Source organism: Athene noctua, chromosome 6 (assembly GCF_965140245.1).
Source record: "Athene noctua chromosome 6, bAthNoc1.hap1.1, whole genome shotgun sequence".
Taxonomy (NCBI): domain Eukaryota; kingdom Metazoa; phylum Chordata; class Aves; order Strigiformes; family Strigidae; genus Athene; species Athene noctua.
This window is the reverse complement of record NC_134042.1, coordinates 12517521-12539008: the sequence shown is the minus strand read 5'-3', so window position 1 is coordinate 12539008 and position 21488 is coordinate 12517521. Positions and strand designations below refer to the sequence as shown.

The following is a 21488-nucleotide window of genomic DNA, read 5'->3' as shown; positions in this document are numbered from 1 at the left end:
AGCATCCAAAGAACTATACTGAGACGGAAAACTAAAACTAACACTTTCTCATTCTTCCTCTGTGTTCTCCTCCTTGTTCCAAAATTATTATCATCTGAGAAAACAGAAACAAAATAAACTAGACTTTCCTTTGTTTGACTGCAGGAATATCTTGTTGAAAGCATTCATAGCATTGCCTGAAACAGTGACATACTTACCTGACCTTTACTCTGCAAGATGCTGTCTGGTCTGAGTAATCATCCTTCCTTGAAAAGAGGCCCTGCACAAACCAGAAATTTATGTTAATTTTACATCCATCAAGAAAATCTAACTGCTTAAACAAATGCAAGTGAAATAAAAAATAAGTACCTCACATATACGAGGTGTGAGCCCAATGGATGCCTTTAAATAATAAACAGAAAAAAAATTAAACAATATACTTGCTATCGCTCTTGCAAAACTTATTTTTAAATAAAAGCCAAGTTATAAGAAAAGGACAGAATCATAGTTCAGCATTAAAATAATGACTGTATGGTAGATTACAACACAAACTGCCTTGGAGTGTAGTTCAGAACAGCATGGCAATGCTCTACTACTCCTGTTGAAGCCTCTTGCACGTGGAACCTGCAGGGACTTGTGCACTGAATAATGTCAGCTACCTTGGCATCAGTGTGAATACATTTTATATCAAAAGTCATTTTAGAACAACTTATACACCGTTGACAGAAAGTTTAGAGGCTTGGGTTAAATCCAAGAGCTTTTTGGTGTAAAGACACTGGACATGCCTATGTCAGAGGTGTTGCAGTCTAGATGAAGCAAGGCCAACACTGAAACTAGCTTGATTGCTCATGAATATTCTGGCTTTACCTTATTCTTTTATTTTTTTATGCTGTGGCGTCACAGAACAGGCTTAGAATAGCCGTATGTTCTAGATTTATAAGTTTAGTCTCTCAGAAAGAATGGGATAAGGGCTGCTAACAGTACCCAAACTAGCTGATTTAGACTTCGCCCAAACAGTATACACAGCACTGAGTTAACAGTGTGATTTTCTGCAATGAACTGTTCTTATGACATGATTGCTCACACTTCAGCGAGCACGGTGCCAACGTGCCCTGAGAAAGGCCCTAAGGCTTAGGTGGAATCTGCTTGCTGAATAGCATGAAAGGCTTTTAGAAGGAACACTTGAAATGGCATTGGGGAGAGAAAGTCCAGGTTTGTCAAGTGGACAAAAGTTCAGTTCACTTGTTTCTTCCTAGTTTTTAACACTCTTCCATGGTGAATACAAGAGCAGATCAAATCAAGATTCAACTAGAGAAAGAAATCACTTTATAAGCCAGAAATCTCTTAGAAACTGTATACCTGGAAATTTCCTTGGAAACAATAATAATTTCAAGATGTGGCCATTATGAATTGCTAAGATATTTTCAAAATAATGTAATACAAGTATCTTAGTTTGCCACCCATTAACCCCAATTTTAACAGTTCTTCAGGCTTTCATGGAGTTAAGCTCGATCTTACATAAAATGAATGAAGAATCAGGTCATGATTTAACAAAACCCTGTTGCTGATGTCTGTGAGAAAAATAAAACTTTACAAATCCAAACTTTATCAAAAGCACAAACCATGACAGAACAGTTTTATCTTCAGGGTTTGAACAAATTTTACCCTTATTTCACCTTAAAAATTGAATCCCATGGGTGTAGGAAGTTAAATAAAACTGTTAAATAAAAGTTTACTTTTTCAGGGGCATGTTTCACCAACAGCCAAGAATATTCATGGATAGATATCAAATTGCCTTGTGTTGCAGCAGAACACAGGAAATCCTCAACTGACTCCATCCATCTGAGTACCAAGATTTAAATGTACTTTAAGTGGTTCCTCGTAGAAAAAAAATCTTAAAATGTAACAGCTTCTTTGAACACCATTCAAATATATTTCAAAACTGGAAGTGAAGCAAGCTATCAGTTTCCACAGGCTAAAGGATAATTTCTGCAACAGATAAATGTCTCAAGTAGATAATGAAGCCTGTTACAAAAGTATTCCTGTGAATTGTGTCCAGTTTTATTTGAAAAAGGAATTTAATTTCAACATAGTTCAGACTGCCAAAAAACTCCATGAGAATTAATACATTGTATTATCTTGAGCTATACATTCCTAAAACCCAGAATTATTCAGGGGTATAGATTTTTTTTTTTGTCCTCTAACATGATGATAAGATTCATACATAGTAAGATCAAGGTTATCTAAAATATTTAAACTACACCATAATTTCTAGATTTTTTAGCTGATGCTACATTATTTACCTAAATGTAAAGGCCTGACTCTCATTTTATATATATCAATACCAAATAAAACATGTATAAGCATTCTGCTCAACAAGCACCATAATGACAGTTTAAAAATAAAGCGATGTTTCAGCTGGATGTCCCACCCTCAACCCTAAGTGTAAAATGACTGGTGTAACTCACAGGTGTTCCCATCATTGTGTACGTTTTCCCTGAACCTGTCTGTCCGTATGCAAAGAGGCAGATGTTGTATCCTCTAAATGCACCTGACAACACAGAAGTGCCAAGGTCCTGGAACACCTGAAAAGACCAACAGAAACAAAACAGTCCATGAATAATATGCCTCCCTATAAACAATCTGCATTACTTATAGATCTTGCAGCTTGAATAACTCAATGGGAATGCGGATCTTCACAGTATGTGTCTTTCTAATTTATCAGACACAAAGTTAAGTGCCCAGCATTCACTTGTTATATCTTCCTCCAGATGCTGGTATGCCAAGCAGAGTGCTGAAACCAAGTAGTAGAGTTTAGTTGTGCTTCCCTGCCTGCTATCTCTTATTTTATTTAGACTCTGAATTCTTGAGGCTCTCCCCCACCCTGAGTTTTTACAGTCTTTAGCATAAATCTGACAGAAAAGCATGATCAAGGCACTTTGATGCAATGACATTAATAGGAGCATTAGGCGTCAGAATTACAGGTCAAAAGCAAAGCTAAGTCTAACCCATAGCCTGCAAGCAGACCTCACCCAAGCAACACTTCCATCTGACCCACCTGGTCAGTAACTGACACCACCAAAGGCTAAATGCTTTATTTGCTGTCATGCCACAGGCACAGTGATGTGCTGCTTTTTGCTCATTATAATACAGAGCCAGGAACTATTACCAACAAGTCAGTGTCAACCCCTAGGGTCTTCCAAAGCTTGCATTGGTCCCACTGTGACTGCAAAAGTTGGACCATTACAGCCAGACCTCCCATACAACAAGATCTGAACAGTCATTTCTTTTGCTTTCCCTGTTCCCTTCATGGAGACACAGCTGCCCCATGTTGTGACCATGTTCTCAGCACATCAAAACCATACCGTGGACCATCTGAAATGACACCAGGTAAGGTTTGCTAGGAAGTACATTGTGAAGCAAAAGGTTCCAGTAGGCAGGCTGCCAACCCTGTAGCACAGCTTTGGCCTTTCAAAAGAAACCTTAAGTATTAATGGTTTGGCCATTCACACAGAAAAACTAGCTACACATTCAAAGCACCAGGCAAAAGAAAGATTAAAAACCAGACCAACAATTACAAAGCAGTTTCTGAACCCTGCAGACAAGGAGGAAAAGTGGCACTTGATATGGTAAGGGGAAAAGGAAGTTTCTTCCATCCAGCAGCAGAATGGGGTTACCACTAGAAACCTGTCTCAGAGCCATTACAAAAGTCGTAGTTCTGCTAACCATCTCAGATACAAATGTTTGCTGATTCCACAACAAGAACTGAGAGGAAACTGTTCCTTATAAATCAAGTATATACTGAAAATTATTAAAAAAAAAAAAAAAAAAAAATCACAGGCAGCACTTTGCCCCTGAGGCTTGCTTTCCGAGTTTTGGGAAAATGTAACTGCAGGGATTAGGCTGGGCGTTGAGTTTTCTTAGTGGTTGCTTCTAGCAGTGTTTCAACATCTGTTTTTACTTATATCCCTTCATCTATGGGAGCTCCACTTAAAAATCATTATCCCTGTTTCTTTTATTTTACTTAATCAGTGGGATTCATTGGGTCTGACTGCAATGGGATTTCTTACATGAAGAAGGTCTGCAGAAACCAGCCCTGTGTTTGTTTCAGAGTTCGCTTTTATGACACGTTCCAAGTCTTCTATTGCTCCTGATTTACTGTTTTTGTTTTAGTAACCTGATTGCATTTGGCCACGTGTAGACAGTATGCCATATATACCGTCCCGGCATAGTTCCCGCTTCTGAACTGAGATTCACAATTTGTTCTAGTGATTCGGCAATAGTCACGTCAATCTTCTAAGAGGCTGCCACAGGTAACAGCCAGAGCTGATCACACTATGTTTGACCATAAGCATGTCACTGCTTTAGAGCACAGTGATAAACACAGAGCAAGCTACAGGCTAAACAATGATTCTGACTGATGCACTCCTTCTAGTCTCAGTGAAGAAAGAGGTCAGCCCGGTATTTAAAATAACATGTATTTAAAATAACACTAATCTGTTATAGTGGTATTTTCTTCAATAAAGAATGTAGGAAAGCATCTGAGCATTAACAGCAGCATTAACAGCAGCAATGCAAATCACTGCAACTGATCCTTGGCAGGAGTCATCAATCAATGCAGGATGTAAGTCAAGTTCCTTGATGTTGTACAGCCCATAGGTCAGTCTCATGAGTTCAGAAATCTGTTTAACTAATCCCTTATAGTAAAACTGTACACTGACCAAGGACAACACAGAGGCTCACAACTCGGGACCGTGTAGGCCAGTAAAAACTCACCTGCTACACCAAACTGCAACCAGTGGCTTTATAGGTAATCCCCACCCTCTTATGCCTCCTGCAATTCTCTCATGGATATTTATTACACACACCCCTCCACCGCTCCCTGCCATCCTCTCATATATCTTCACATCCACTCTTAGCTGTCCTTGTTCCAGAGCTGGGACACAAGATGTATTGCTTTGGGGAAGAGGGTATGACTGCCACAACAACCCCCAGCAGCGCTACAGGCTTGGGGAGGAGTGGCTGGAGAGCTGCCAGTCAGAGAGGGACCTGGGGGTGTTGATTGACAGCCACTGAACACGAGCCAGCAGTGTGCCCAGGTGGCCAAGAAGGCCAATGGCATCCTGGCTTGTGTCAGCAATAGCGTGGCCAGCAGGGACAGGGAAGGGATCTCACCCCTGTACTCGGCACTGGTGAGGCCACCCCTCAATTCCTGTGTTCAGTTTTGGGCCCCTCACTACAAAAAGGACATTGAATGACTCGAGCGTGTCCAGAGAAGGGCAACGGAGCTGGTGCAGGGTCTGGAGCACAGGTCGTACGGGGAGCGGCTGAGGGAACTGGGGGTGTTTAGTCTGGAGAAGAGGAGGCTGAGGGGAGACCTCATTGCCCTCTACAGCTCCCTGAAAGGAGGGTGCAGAGAGCTGGGGATGAGTCTCTTGAACCAAGTGACAAGCGATAGGACAAGAGGGAATGGCCTCAAGTTGCACCAGGGCAGGTTTAGACTGGGTATCAGGAAGCATTTCTTTACAGAAGGGGTTGTTGGGCGTTGGAATGGGCTGCCCAGGGAGGTGGTGGAGTCCCCATCCCTGGAGGGGTTTAAGAGTCGGGCTGACATAGCGCTGAGGGATCTGGTGTCGTTGGGAACTGTCAGTGTTAGGTTAATGGTTGGACTAGGTGATCTTCAAGGTCTTTTCCAACCTTGATGATTCTGTGACCAGCCCAAACATGGGACACTGCCAGCTGCTCTAGCAGCTGCCAGCTACCAGGGGAAATGCATACAAGCCTGCGCCAAATACCACAGACTGATTCTCAGCCCTGGAAGGCCACTAAGAAATTCCCTATAATTTAAATCTGTGTCATGAACAGCATGTCACACAGCCTTTTAAAAAATGAAAGAATGGCACCCTCTTTCAAACGTCTTTTGTGTTACTAAACAGTCGTTGCCTTCCTCCTGCCCACTCTGCCTGCCCTTTGCCCCCCAACTTCCAGAATTCGCCTCCTCTCTGCTCTCCCAGCCTTTTACTTTGCTGCTTACTATTCACTTAGATGTCAGAATCCTGCTCCCCCCCCCCCCAAGACTGCAAAGCAAAATGTTCATAACATAATTCTTGAGCTACCCAACCTGTTTGCCTAAGGCCTTGAGTTGGGTTAATAGGGAGGACAAAGAACAGGGACAAAAGTATGAAAGGCAGACATTTGTAGATCTGGAGTCCAGAGGGTAGGATTCCGGACCAGCAAATCCAGTGGGATTGGAGTCAGGCAGTATAAAGAGTAGGGCTAAGAATGAATGACAGGATGCATTATCTTGAAGTAATAGAAGCAAGGCAAGTCTGTGCCCACTTCTTGTCAGAGTATCAACATTGAATAAATTCAGGATTTTTGCATGGCTCATTGTACACAGAAGATTCCCAAAACCAGCTTGTGTACTCCGTATCAATTCAGAAACCTGTACTTCACATTGTAGAACCTCTGAGAACAGGGATAAATGCAGCCTGGACAAGTATCTTGATTCTGATAATATCCTCACTAAGAGCTGTCCTCCTTTCTGAAGGTTCATAATGGATCTTTGAGAGTTATTAATTGATCTAAGTAACATAAACCAAAATCTTCACAAGGTGGGAAGCCTCTGGGATAACAATGCTAGCAATGTCATCTGGACATTAAAGTTGGAATTTTAGAACCGCATTTTACTTCTAGCTCTGTTGTTAAAACTTTTTATATGACACTGTGCAACTCATTTAACATTTTAATGGTTCAATTATCCTACAGATAAAGTAGGAATAATGCTATTCATTAGCAGAAAATTGTGGGATGTTCTCACTTGTGTTCATAAAATCCCTTGTGATTTTAGAAGATCCACAGCAATTTAAACTAACTGTGCAAATTACTGTGTGCTCTCTCCCTCTCTCCTCATAGATTGGACTCTCTGATAGGACATTTAACACCAAAGTCCCAGTGAAGCAAAACTCTGTTACATTTACTTTCTATTAAATACACACAGCTACTCAGACTCTTCAATTCAAATGTTTCAAATCAGTCCTCTTTGAATTAGGTCTTGAGAAGACGTATTATTACGAACAGAATTGGATAACTCTGAAAACAGTGCCATAACCCTATGGTAATGAATGAGATTTTCGAAAATTATTTACTGAAATCCTATTAAAAGCTGATCTGTACAGTTCTGTGTTTATTCTTTCTGGCAGATTACTCTCTCTCCTTTTGTGAGGATAAATTACAGTTCATTTAATTGAATATAGTCTCAATTTAGTCAGAAAAGCCTCTTTGTTTTAGTGTACTGCAGAAAAAATGGAGAAGCAAAGCACAGCAATGAATTTATTGTTTGTTTAAAAATAAAGGAGAGTAATTGAAATCAAAGCTTTTTCTGTATTAATATCAGAGGCATTAGTCCAAATACCCATCAGCATCAACAGCTGCAGATTATACCAAAAAATTCTAAGATTAATTATTGTGGACATACATACTAGGCATATTTCATGATATAATCAGTCAAATCATTTGTTGATCTTTGTTGAGCTTTGTTGATCATGAGGAAAAAAAAAAAAAAAAAAAAGGAGGATTCTTCTGGGATTCTGCTAAGTCTCATTTTTGAAATGAAACTTCAGGAAAACGAGATTTTTTTTCAAAGAACATGAGTTGGATATGGCTTCCTGCAGAGAACACGCCATTTGGCAGAGATTACTATGTCTTCCCTGCGTGGCTGCTCTACATGATTGGCACTGTTCAGTTTGTTCCATGCAAGAATGCCTCTTTCAACAAAGCCTTAAAGGGCTTCACTATGCCTTGTTCTGCACTTGTCCAGCTGTATCTGGTCTATATCCCAATATGATCTGTGAAACATTCTACAATTTATTACCTGTCTACTGTCGTAATAGTGGAAGAAACATGCCTTTCTGAAGAAGTTATGAGAGGGTATATAAGACGACTGTTATCATTCAAGGTACTTTGCTGGCATGCTCACTACAAAGTGGCCAGGTTCCAGTTCAAATCTAACAAGTCCTGAATCATACTAGTTAGACCTCATTACAGGACTTTCAGTACAGATGGCAGAAAGGAAAAGGGTTAATCTAAAATATAGTTAAAATGTCCTAATTGTGCAGTTCAGGCATACCAAAATGCTGTCCAAGTTGTTGCAATATGAACAGATTTGGGGTTGAAGCTGTTTTATATTAGGTAAGAGTCATCTACTTCAAGTATAATGACAAATCACTAAAATTTCAAAACCTATTTCAATGCTCCATTAGAAGATACAAGAAATAGTTCAGAGTCTAAATATTTGCAGAACATATAAATTAAGCTGCTCACTGTAAAATCTCACATAAGAAGCTGTGCAGTTGTGTAAGTGTATGTTAGAAGCATATAGAAAGATTACAACAGGAGTCCCGCCCTTAAGAAACCATAGTGGAATGTATTAAAAAAAAACAACAGACTTAAGTATATATTAAGGTACAAGGTTTACCAACTCTTAAGCAGCAACCTAAGTTTTATGACTCAGTCCTAACTCAAAGAATCACAGAACTTCATTTCTGAAAGTTACAGTATTAGCAACTTGCCCTTGTCCATATTAGAAAACCAGACCATTTCAACTGAAACTGTTTTTTAAAAACAATTCAAGGTTCACAGATTTATGTGCCAAGGTGGCTACTTCTTCTATCAATCAATTGAAAATATAATTATATTCATTTTGATCTTACCTGTTTTCTTGGTGATTTTTTGAAGCCATTTGTAAAATTCATATGCTTATACCCTTTAAACACATATAAACTTTTACAATCCTCCTTGGTTATACTACCAGATTGAAATATAATTCGCACTTGGGCACATCAGATGCTCAATTGCTCCTTGGGTGAAATGCAAACTTTGGGCACTACAAGTGCAAGCTGCAACAGTTAATGAAGGAAACTTCGAAAATCCTGCCCCAGTAGTGCAGAAGGACCTCATTATCATCAATGACTTCAGTGGCTACACCATCTTTCTGAAGCAGAAAAACTATTTCCTAAATGCATATCCAGTGCACTGGAGTACAGGTGACTTGCTCAAATGTCTTTCTCCTCTTTCTGTCTCTCCCTCTCCCTCAATGAGCATCATTTCTCTTCAGAGTTGTTGTTTCAACAAACCTCCAGTGCAAAGTCTTGTAGTCTTAAAGAATTCCACATCATCCAAGGAAAACTACCATTCGAGCAAAGAATAAAAGACTTAAATCAAATACTCCATGAGCCTGGGCTTGGTGTTATCAGCCCTGACAAATGCCTTTAAGTGTCTATTAGATGGTAGACTATTTGATCACAAAAAGTTAAATTCCTTGCCTACCCACCCCCCCCCCTTCAAATGTAATATTTTTTAAAATTAACAGTCTTAAAATAATTCTATGATTCTATTCCAAAACTGTTTTAAAGACAAAAAAAAAAGTGACTCTTAAAAGATTTTATGCATCTCAAGTCCAGCACCTTAAATTAGAATTATAAGGTCAAATTTACCATTGGCAGTCACACCAAAGTGAATGCCTGTGTGAGATAAGTATGCCCACTTCCCATCAATTTATGTTTATTTTCTTTTTCTCCTCTGGTTTGCCCACCAGCTCTTTTAATTTGGTCACTACCTTATCACCTGTGAGCATCGACAGGTATTTCTAGCCAATTCTAATACATGCTGTTTACACCTGGGTTGCAGAATTTTGAAGACACAAACAGAAAACACTTCAGATAAAGTCTCACTACAGTGTATGTTTTCCAAATACTTCTGAATGACAAATTGAGGTCATCTAAATCCCCAAAACTCAGTTTCATATAACCAAATAAATATATCAAAGACAAAAGAATTTTCATATGACATATAAGCAAAACATTCAAATGAGGACAAATTCAGGTTCTAATTGCTGTTATGTAGGGAAATGTCACGGTCTGAGCTCAGAGGGCAACTGAGCATCGTGCAGCCACTCACTCACCCCTTCCCCCACAACACTGAGAAGGACAAAATAAGCAAAGACACTGGTCACTCTGTTTCTCGGCTAGTGCTGAGAAGGAGGGAAGCAAAAGACCCAGGAACTTTGAGATAAGGACAGTGAGGGATGACTTCATCCTCTAAGGCACAGGCAAACCCAGACTCATTAAATATATGTTCTTTTTTTTCTTCTCTTAATACAGACACTAACACCACCACCACTTAACAGAGAGAGTAGGGCTGTGAGAAGTGTTACCATATCTTAAAAACACCTTCCCCCATCCCTCCCTTCTTCCTGGGCTCAGCTTTGCTCCTGATATCTCTACCTCCTCCCCCCCCCAGCGGCACAGGGTGCAGGACGGGGGGTGCAGGACGGGGGGTGCAGGACGGGGGGTGCAGGACGGGGGGTGCAGGACGGGGGGTGCAGGACGGGGGGTGCAGGACGGGGGGTGCAGGACGGGGGGTGCAGTTAGTCCTGCTGCTTCTGCCTCCTTGGGTTAGGGGTGGAGGCTTTTGGCATTCCTCCCTGTTCCAGCACGGTCCCCCTCTCACAGCAGACAGTCCTCCACAGACCAGCTCCAACACGAGTCACTCCCACGGCTGTGTGGGTTCCCCCCCAACACGTTGCAGTTCTCCCAGCACTCAACTACGACAGCAGGACCTTCTTCCCATGGGGTCCTGGTCTCCTTTGGGGGCAGTCACCTGTCCCGGCGTGGGGCCCCCCACAGGCTGCAGGTCAGGGTCTGCTCCACCGCACCCCTCTCACCACTGGATATAGGGGAGTCTCTGCTCCAGCACAGCTGCTCCCCTTCCTTCTCCATTCTTCCACTGACCTTGGTGTCTGCACGGATGTTCTCCTCGAAATTTCTCCTTACAACTCCCACAGCTCCTCCCGGGTTCCCCTTCCTAAACATGTTATTGCAGAGGTACAGCAAATTGCCTAGTCTTGGTGCAAAGGACGGTCCGACGTGGAGCCAGGGGAGCTTCAAGAAGCTTCTCACAGCGGCGACCTTGTAGCCCCCTCCCCTGCTACCAAAACCCCACTGCCACTCACTCAAACTGGGACAGGCAACAATAAAGTAGTCACTTAGAGCAGCCTAATTATCACTATTGAATTAATCCTATTTAAAATTAAAAGCTAGAAAGATTTGACTATACATTTTATTTGAAATTCAAATGTATTAAGAGGTCAAATGAATGTGCCACTCTGCAACCAATCTCTGAAACTATTGGAAGTGAAAAATCATGAAGTGCAAATTGCTGTCAGCTTGGAACACAAAATAAAACCGCAACAAACACTTTATATCAGGTCATCCTTCATAAGAAAGTCTGGATTTATTATCCATTTTAAAAGAAAATAAAAATTGATAAAACAGAACAAATTGAGACATGGTTTTGGGTTGCTTTTTCAGGAATAATCGAGAATTTTAACTCTTCCAAACAGTCCATTTTTAAAATGACATATGAAGAACATTAACTGGAAATGCACCTTGCATTACTGAAAGATACAAAAATTGAAGGAGTCCAAGAGATTTCAATGAAAGTATACCACATGTTCAAAGAAACAGCGACAACCAACTGAAAGACGACATTTTTTTTCTTCCTGTTGAATGACCCTTTATAAAAATCAGTTTTGCAACACTAAAATAGTAAAACTCTCCCTTTTTAGAAATTTGGAGTATACTTTGCATTAGATTTGTGGGTAATAAGCAAAACAAACTTTTTCCACTACCAAGAGATTCATAACAGGGAAGTGATGTTCTATTCTGATCCTTTCCCATCTGGACAGCTGGCTCAGAAATCTTCTGAAGCTAAAAATCTCAGCTCTCTCTTTTGCTGGCTTAAGTCAAAATTTATAAGTGGCTTCTCTACATCTTTCTTAAATAATGAATTTTCAAGATACTGAAAAATCCTCTATTTATTAGCCTCAGATTATACCACATTAGACCTGCATGCCTGAGTATAAATGTACATAGCAGACAGATGACTATATTTTCTTCTGGAATGAACACACTTTTTTTTGGTGTTAGTGCCAAAAAGAAATAAAATATGGCATGGAGCACATCCACTCAGACACCATAAGTGACAGACATTTGTTATTAACAGTGATGGTTTGGGACTTCCTTAGTTTATGTTGAAATCTTTGCTTGGATATTGAAAGCGTTAAGCTTTTTGTTTTTAAACTCTTCTTTTCAGAAAGGCTTATTTCTTTCTTGTACAAAAGTTTTAGCATATTCTATTTCTCCCAATGGCCTGTGTATATGATGCAGCCTTTTTTTCTTTTTTATTCCTTGACCTCTTAGTTACTATCAAACCAATGGCCTGTGGACAACCCCTGAAATCTATAACCTTTCCATGTGTCACAAGGAGAGACAGAAATGTGTTGGCTGTCAGTTTTTCTTTTGATCCTAAAAAAAAGTTGGAGACAACTAAACTCTCCTTTAATGCATAAGATGCAAAGTAATGCTATTGGCTATTGTAACATGAAGCTCAGTTAATATCAGTATCTTTGACTTTTCATTGAATTACTATGCATTGAATCGCCATGAAACCAGGATACTTGATGACAGCAAATATATATTTTACATTGTAACTGCAATGGGCTCTCTTTATTCTGTGATAATGTCCCTCTTACAGTAATAAATGTTTTAATTTCAAAGATAATGGGGATATTCTATCAGAAATTAAGTTCTGGCAATATGAATTTCCTGAGTAAAACACTCCTTTTTCTTAATCCAATCAGAACCTGAATTGCAGAAGGAAACAAAAAGCAGTTGTTTTAAACTACTGTAAATTGTCTGTTTTGCTTTGGGGTTTAATAATTTGGGAAACTGGAAGTTTTCCCAAGTCACTCAAGCAAAGTCTCTGAGTAACATTAAAAAAAACCCAAACAACCCAACCAAAAAACCAGTAAACCTCCAGGGACAGCATGCAACGCCAAGTTTGCAAATTTAAGGGAACAATATTGATAAATAAGGGGGGTTTGTTGGTTTTTTGTTTTATTTTTTTTTTTTTATTTTTCTTCCCTCTATTTCTGGAAAATAATACTTGCATTTTGCTTAGACTACAATGAACAGGCTAGGACCAACTCTGACTGAAGCAGAGGAGAAGGGAGGAGAAAGCAGAATGAGAAGAGAGGGAGCTACACCTTTTAGGAGCAACAAACTAATAGCATAGATGATCAAGTCTTATTTGTACAGTAACTGGGGTTTTTTTATTTGCAAGTATCTGAAATGGTCAATATGTAATATTACCAGTAGGAAACCAATCTCAGGAACTTCCAAAATTTCAAGGGAGTTTATTTGATCAAGGAAAAAAAAAAAAACCCAAAAACAAAACCACAGACAAGCATAAAAACTTCTAGTATTTTTTAAAAAAGTTTTTTGAATAAATGAAACTGCTACTTGTTACAGGCATAGTCCACAAGCATCAATATCAACAAACAACTCACTAAAAGCAAACCACTCGTACTGTAAAACATTAGGCTAAAGTTAGAATACTAAGATAAATTCCCACAGGTTAATAATTGGGACCAAAACCAGAAGAAAATTGTTTTCTTGCAGAGCACAATTCAAAAATAGCCTTTAAAATACCACTGATCTAATGAAAGGAAAAGTCTAAACGTAAGAAAGACATATAGCCAACAGATGCTTTTTGACATAGAACCAAAAAGCGACATCATAAACACTGAAAAAACTCAACAGCTCAATTTCCATTAAAGATTTGCCATGCAGACAAGGGAACAGAAAACTTCCTCATCAGTAAACAGAAAGCTTCAGAGCATCAAGACAGTTGCAGCAGATCCAGGTATAAATTAATTTAGTATAAAAAAGGTGCTGTTATTTACTATACAAACAAAAATTGCCCAATCAATAGGTCAGGACAGTTTAAGCAACTGCATAAAACTTAAGAGGCTCAGTCCTGAAGGATCTATTTGCCACCATCTCCACTATGAACTACAAATATGTAGTATCCCATATTTGGGGTGTTTTCCTTTACAGAATCCCGCCCCCCTCAAGCTGTTACTGTTTGGGTTAGGACCAAATTCTGTGTAATTAAATTGCTGATACATCTCAGATGTAGCATCCAAGACTTGGATTTAAGGTGAAAAAATATTTCATGAAATAAAGAGTTATGCAGAACTAAACCATTCATGCCAAAACAATGAAAGCCTTGCTTCCAAAACCTTTACAAAAGATTAATTTAAATTAAAAAAGGCAGAAAGAGGATGTAAGAAAGGAATATTTGAAAACAAATCTAGGGGTTTGTTCCAGTAATGCAAGGCTTTTTCCGCACATGTTTTCTCTTAAAGAATATTAACCAAATGTCAGCTGAAGGGCTTCCTGTACACAGCCAGGGAAAGCACAAGCAAAGGGAAGCCCATTATTCTGATCAGCTGCACAGAACCCACTACTGTGACATTAGGATTACTTCAGCAACATTACTTTTTGGTTTGAATGGGATAAAGAGGAGGGAGGGGAAAAAAAAAAAAAAAAAAAAAGCATCGGTTGGTTAGTTTGGGAACATTCCTTCTCTGTTGTTAAGAGGCCACAGCTTCACAACTAGGATTACTTCTTTCCCTTCTCTCTATCCAGCCTTTTCAGTTTCTTTTCCCAGTCAAACCGGAAGCAGGGGAGTGAAAGGGACGGCTTCTCTCCAGCTCAAAAAGCTTGGCCTGTGCAGGGGCATTTGCACTAGAACTTAAGAGACAGTTCAGTTCTTGGCTCTGCCAACAGACTTCCTGCGTGTCCTTAAATAAATCCCTTTGTGCTTTAATTCTCCCTGCAAGAGACAACAATGATTTCTTTGTTCATCTTATCAGCTGTAATTTTTTTCCAGTGGAAAAACTGCTCTGCGTGGTAATGTACATACAGACACACACTATATTTAACAGCATGACAATTCCATCTTGATAAAGGTATTTAGGTGGAATTGTAAAATACTAGAAAAAGTCACTGATAATATATGACAAATATATACTGTTTCTCTGGGGGCCTGGAGGGAGGATATAAGAAACACTGACTAGGCTGAGTGGTAGCTTTATATTCCTGCCATTTTATCACTGATTTATACAATCATGAAAACACACCTTATTTGCTCATCAAAAATCTACCTCATTCAGAAAAAGAAGAGAGCTTTCTGCTTACCACATCAATCTAATTTATAAATGTTCTGATAAAAATCTTGAACTTCTATAAGTTCTAAAGTGCTCCATCACCAAGGGCACAACTCCACACTTTTATTTTTTTTCCTTCTCTTTTTATTAAATTGCTGGTATTCCACTATTCCACTGTAAACATTGACCTGAAAGATCAGATACCCATCATAAAAATACCACCTGGCATTTCGTCTACCTGTACAAAACCACATTCTTCCCAAATCCCTCTTTTCCTGCTGGACAGGGATTCCTATTATCACTGGATTACAGAAGAGGAATTTGAATGCAAGATATACACAATTCAAATCCCACAGCATTTGTCACTCTAACAGTAACTGACTTAGCTCAGTTCAGCTATACTTGTCATAGTAAAGCCTTCACAGAAAAAAAAAAAACAAAACCAAAACCAAACCTGACATAATTTTTGGCTTTATAAATGAATATTTAAGATTTACACATTACATCGTGTTTTATGTAAGTTTTATTCTAGGATTTCATCTTTCCATTGAATCAACATAGGCAAATCATATCCATTAAGGACCCTTTTCACTTAGTGAATTGTGAAGTTTATGTTAGGCTTGGTAATTCTCTCCATGAGAACTGCAATATTGTTAGGGAGACACAGTGAAAACATCCTCTTTTTTCCTCAAAAGCTAATGGTTACAAACTGTCACTATTTCAGAGGAACTGAAGGAAAAGGACTGTTTGTCTTGGGGAGCCATTTCTTTTTCTGATCTAAACCTGTGGATCACTTGGCAGAAGTCCAACTTCAGACTTCAATCCTCTTTCTGTACAGATATTCTGTAAAAGAGAATTGTCACACGTACTCTTTTTCCAAGAGCCCTGTTCAGTTTATGTAAAACAGTCCTTACAGATACAGTTACTTGGACGTATACAACTTCTCACAACTTCTCTGTCAAAGGAAAATTCAGAGCAGTTGTATAATTCTAGATCTCCTCCCTAGGCTTCAGGAATGCATCCTGCTTACTTCCTAGCTAAAGAACACTTCTTGTCTGACTTTGAGCAATTCTTCCATTGGTATGAAAACTTTTACCAGGGTACAATTGCAATAAAAGACTGGGGGTTGGGAGGAGTCAAACTGATCATGTCTTAAGAAAAATATAAATATCAAAAGATTAGACATGCTCAAACCCCAGGATTTTTGACTATGCCTACCTTCTGCAAAAAAGTGAATGACTCTTCTGCAGAAGGCAATGAAAGACTACTTTGTAGCATCACAGTATTATCCAGACTTTTAAAACTGAATATAAACATCAATAAACATCCTTAGGGAAATGAAGGAGAAAGTTACATGTACATACCTAGACACGCAACCTGCAACACTGTCTACAAATTAACGAGCAGATGAACACCAAGTGTATTTGTTTCTCTGTCCCAGCAACCTAGGACTGCAGGTTTGAGGGCTGCTGCATCCACATGGGTGCTTATTTGATGGGTTGGTTGTCAGAGAAACAGATTTCATCTTCACCAGCAGAATAGTAACATGCTGATGTACACTAGTGCCAGCAATATTCAGCAAAGGAAGACTTTTCCCAAGTGAATTCTGTGCCAGATCATACAAGAATGGAACCGCAGGGGAAACTAAAAACTTCAGCATTTCTATAGGTCTAGCAAAGACTAATGTCACAGCTGGAAGAAGCAGCACAATGTCCTCTGCAGTCATAATGTTTTACTCCACCAGGACTAGAAAATGTTTTAGATATCCCACTTCCCTGGCCCAGATATTACATTATTTTTCTGGCATGAAGTAATTTGTCACTTTAAATATTGTGATACCATCATTATCTGTGTCTACAAGAAGAAAAAAAACAAAAAACAACAAAACACAAACTGAGCAGTTAATTGTTTGGGATTTTTTAATACTGAATTATATCTGTCTTGCAATGAAAAGAGCAAGGAATAAATAATGGATTATAATGAAGTTATAAATATCCTACATTTTCTCCCACCACTGCTAGCTCTTGGCTAGGATCCCAGGTCATTAGCGGATGTCTGTGATTCCATGTGAAAGGAAAGTAAAGAACAACAACATAAAATTAGTAAGTTTTATTGTCTAAGGCAGCAGGGACAAATATCAATTCTCAGCTGTCTCTCTGAAAATAACTGCCCACTAATTTTGTGAGAAGACAGAGGATGGAGATGGAAAAAAATACTGTTCCTTGATTTTATTACAAAGGGATGGGGGGAAAAAAGTAGTTATCCAAGTTTTTCAGTAACTCAGTAAGGGCTAACAATTGCCTGAAATACTCAGAAAACTGCACAACGACATTATCAAGATTATATTTCTGCTTTTTTCCCTTCAGATGGAAATGGGTATTCTCTTTTCATGTATCCGTTAATTCAAGTTGATATTTTTTCTATTAGATCATCAGATGTTAAAATTACTACACTGGAAAACAACTCTTAAGCCTGTAAAATACACTTTCCTTACAACAAGCTTATTTGTTCACCTTCATACAAAAGACAGCATTGCCAGAAGAAAGTAAAAATTAAGCAAAATGAGACGACAAGACATTAAAAATATTAATTTATAGCAACAATTCTTTTAAAATACCAGTAGAAATTCTACAAGGCAGATTCCATTTGTAAAACTATCAGCAAGAATTGAATTTCAACAGTACTCAAAACTGATAGGCTTCATTTCATGTTTCTGAAAGTAAATGTCCTGTATTTGGCATTGTTTAATCTGGGTAAACCTTACAAGTGCTCCTGGAGTTCACTAGTGCTTGGTCTCACCTGCACCTCAAATTTCAGTTGTTGACAATTACAATCATGGCAGCTGTTTGAAAGATATATAGTAACTGTTTCAATGAAGTGTATATTGAGTTTCTTCTACCTAAATACTATAAGCTAATCATAGCTTTCCAATCATTTAGGCTGGAAAACAGCTTTAAGATCATCAAGTCCAAAAACCCACCACTAAACTATATCCCTAAGCTCCGTGTCTACACATCTTTTAAATATCTCCAAGGATAAATGAAAAATAAATTAAAAACAAAAGCTTCTTGAAAAACTAAAAAACCAGAAGTACCGATTTTAAACATTCCAGTGAAAACTGATGCATTAAAAAAAATTCCCTTTAGAATTTTAAAATCTTTTAAAGGCACAAAAATGCAGCAATGAAAGTTCCCTGAACACAGGTTCATTTTTAAACTATTTTTTCCACTGTCCAAGTTCAGAACATTAAATATCAAATAAAAAGCAACTCCTATGAAATTTTCCACTTTATACTCAATTGTATTATTAGCAGCATATGTAAAAAGGGGCTTTGGATTTCTTGCAATAATTTGTTTCCCTTTAAGCGTACAAGTAAACGCAGCCTTACCTGAAGAGGTTGGAATTGGAAGAATCTATATTTTGAGTGCAGAAATCAGCAGCAATTAAGCAAAGAAAGGAGTGGCTTACCATGTTCTCTTACTCTGGTGCAGTGGTTGTCTCATCAAATTCAGCCAGTGAAAACCAAATCCTTTGACTTAAGTTGTTATAGATGCATCAAAGGAAGAATCAACTTTTAACCTGATTCTATAATACAATATAGACATATATTTTGTTTATAATTGGGATATTAAGCAAGCTGCCGAAGTATTTTGTGTTAATAAAGCAGTTCAGGTCACCTATAAACAACTCCTTTTATGATGTTACTATACAAACCAGAAGTGTTGCTATTTTACGAGAGAAGTCTCTATATTTAAAAGAAATAATGTCTCCATAATTGGAGAGATGAGTTTAAAAGACACATTAGTAATACACAGCAGTTGCTCCTACTTTTTAACTTTCACACGATGGAAAAAAATAAAAAAGTAGATTAATGTAATCCTGCTAGTTTCAGGCAACAGATTTAGGACTACATCTGTTTTAATCATTAGGAGGTATTTTTCCCTGTTGCTTGTTTGCTCTAAAATAAAGACATGTAAGTTTGGCCGGCTTTTGGAATGTGTGCAGGGCTTACTTCCAGAAGAACAGGTTGAGAAACAGATACTCCATCAACCATACTTGCATACACGTAGGTTTTATCCCACACTTGGAAGCAGCACCAACTATTTTCATTAAGCATGGCTCACAAGGGAGGGATCTGCTATCACTGTTCTCACAGGCACAGCCACATATATAGAATCATAGAACAGTTTGTGTTGGAAGGGACCGTTACAAGTCATCTACTCCAACCTCCCCTGCAATGAGCAGGGAACAGTGATAGAACACTGATATTTCCACTCAGTAAAGCCCTTTACAGCAACGGGATTATCATTATGCCTGTGTTTTGAAACACCTACCTGACTGCTCAGAGGACTAAGTGTGTAGCTGACTTTCTCAAAAAGGATGTGAAGGAAAAGTCTACACATTTTCATGAATTCAGATATCACTTCAATGAACAGAAGCCACTGACTCAGTAAAAGAGCAGAATCTACAATTTACTCAACCACTAGTCCTGGCAAACTTTGTTGTTTATATATTGTTGAGAATAAGATACTAAAAACTCTCTCCATGAACTCATAAGTGACCTTAAATTACCTTCTGTTGTTTGGATTCTCCCGGACACTGCTAAAACCATATAAATTCAGACAAGACTTTTTTTTCTGAGGATCTTGTACAGCTCCGAATGAACCATATTTTATTAAAAAAAGTTATGGGACATACAGCAGACAGCATTCTTTTTTTATGCTGCAAGAATCTTTGAAGAGCTGAACCACAGTCAAGAAATTTGCTCTGGGATTTGACCTGCTGGTTTGCAATCTTCTCAATAAACACTGAAGTGATATTGGAGTGATGGTGGTTATTTGTCTTCCCAAGTCACCGTTATGTGTCATGGAGCCCGGCTTTCCTGGGGATGGCTGAACACCTGCCTGCTGATGGGAAGTGGTGAATTAATTCCTTGGTTTGCTTTGCCTGTGTGCATGGCTTTTTCTTTACCTATTAAACTGTCTTTATCTCAATCCATGAGCTTTCTCACTTTTACACTTCTGATTCTCTCCTCCATCCCACACTAGGGGGAAGTGAGTGAGCGACTGGGTGTTTAGATGCCATCTGGGGTTAAACCATGACATGAGCATAGGTTAAATCAATACATTTTAAATACATGACCCTTAACTCTTTTTTATTAGAGCTGTCTTATTATGATAAACTGATTCAGAAAAAAACAGGTTCATACACAACCTGAGGATGTATTGCAATATGATGGCCTAAACATCGGTATTTTTATCTCCACTATTTTCTCTTCTAGATAGAGAACAGTTGAATCCTTGACCTAACTAGAAATTCAGTTATTAGAAAATATTGTTTCCTGTTTCAAGAGACTATTGAATATAATGACCACATGCCAAAGTTGCTGGGTGATTTTCAGACAACCATGCTGTTTAAGATTACCATCTGTCTTTAAGGGATTCAGCTCAGGCTTCTCTCTTTTCAGTGTAATGACTTAGAGCAGAAATACCAGGTGTTTCTTACATTCAACATCTGTATAGTCTGCTCTCAAAAAGAAAAAGGCCCCAGCATCTGCAAATTATTTGTTTTTAAAAATGGCTGCCAGCTTTGATCAAAGCTGCACAAACAGGCCAGCACAGTGCTCTGTACAGATCAGACCATTTCACTTGTAACACTTCATTTTTTATTAGTCCTTCAACCATTTTTAGAAAGTCAAAGCCTGACTTGGAAAGGATTTTCAAAAGCCTTTTTTTTTTTTTAAATATTATTCTATGTATATCATTGTTTACTCCAGATTTCCATTATCAAATAATTTCTCTCCCCAAGTCCTTTTCCTCATTTTTAGAAATTACCTTCTAATTAAGCACGCTTTTATTCTAAGGTATGTAAGAACTGAAAAAACAGTTAAGATTATGGCAAAGTATTTTAAAATTATTTCATGTCATTATTTTAAATTACATTAATTTCATTATTTCAAAATGCTTCCTTACTAACTGCCAACTTCATTTTGAATACATTGCATGTACAATTCTGGCCAATCAATAACGCAATTCTTCCCATTTAAAAGACTACAAAAAACTGTATTAATTTTTATTCGGAAAAAGCAATATACATGAACTGCATAGTTATTGGATTGTTGTTTAGGAAGTGTAGTATAGGTAGCTGTTGTCTGCCACAAGTTTTAACCAAGTTTCTACCATTATAAACTCAACAAGAAAACATTTTACATTAAAATATTTCAGCCAAGTCTACTTAAAACATCCTCCAGCTCCTATGTGGATTACTTTTCACAGTAAAGGTGTATATCTCATGCTGCCTCTAACAACATTATACAGTTGCTAACTGCACTGCAAATTCAAAGTTAATTTTGTTGATGCTTTGCAAATAAAGGTATCAGTGTTTATACTGCTGACTGTAATAAATTTATGAAGTGTAAAAACCTTTTAGTAGATAG

At 38.3% G+C, this 21488-nt stretch overlaps 1 protein-coding gene across 1 annotated transcript in view; it reads right to left on the bottom strand.

Moving 5' to 3' along the window:
- The window catches only part of STARD9 (StAR related lipid transfer domain containing 9), a 101200-nt gene that overhangs the window by 60934 nt on the left and 18778 nt on the right, over positions 1–21488 (bottom strand). The window contains exons 5-7 of the mRNA XM_074909161.1: positions 2448–2564; positions 349–381; positions 198–259 (exon numbers count right to left, since the gene is read on the bottom strand). Coding sequence (XP_074765262.1) covers positions 198–259; positions 349–381; positions 2448–2564 — 212 coding nt within the window. The remainder of the gene's footprint in view (positions 1–197; positions 260–348; positions 382–2447; positions 2565–21488) is intronic.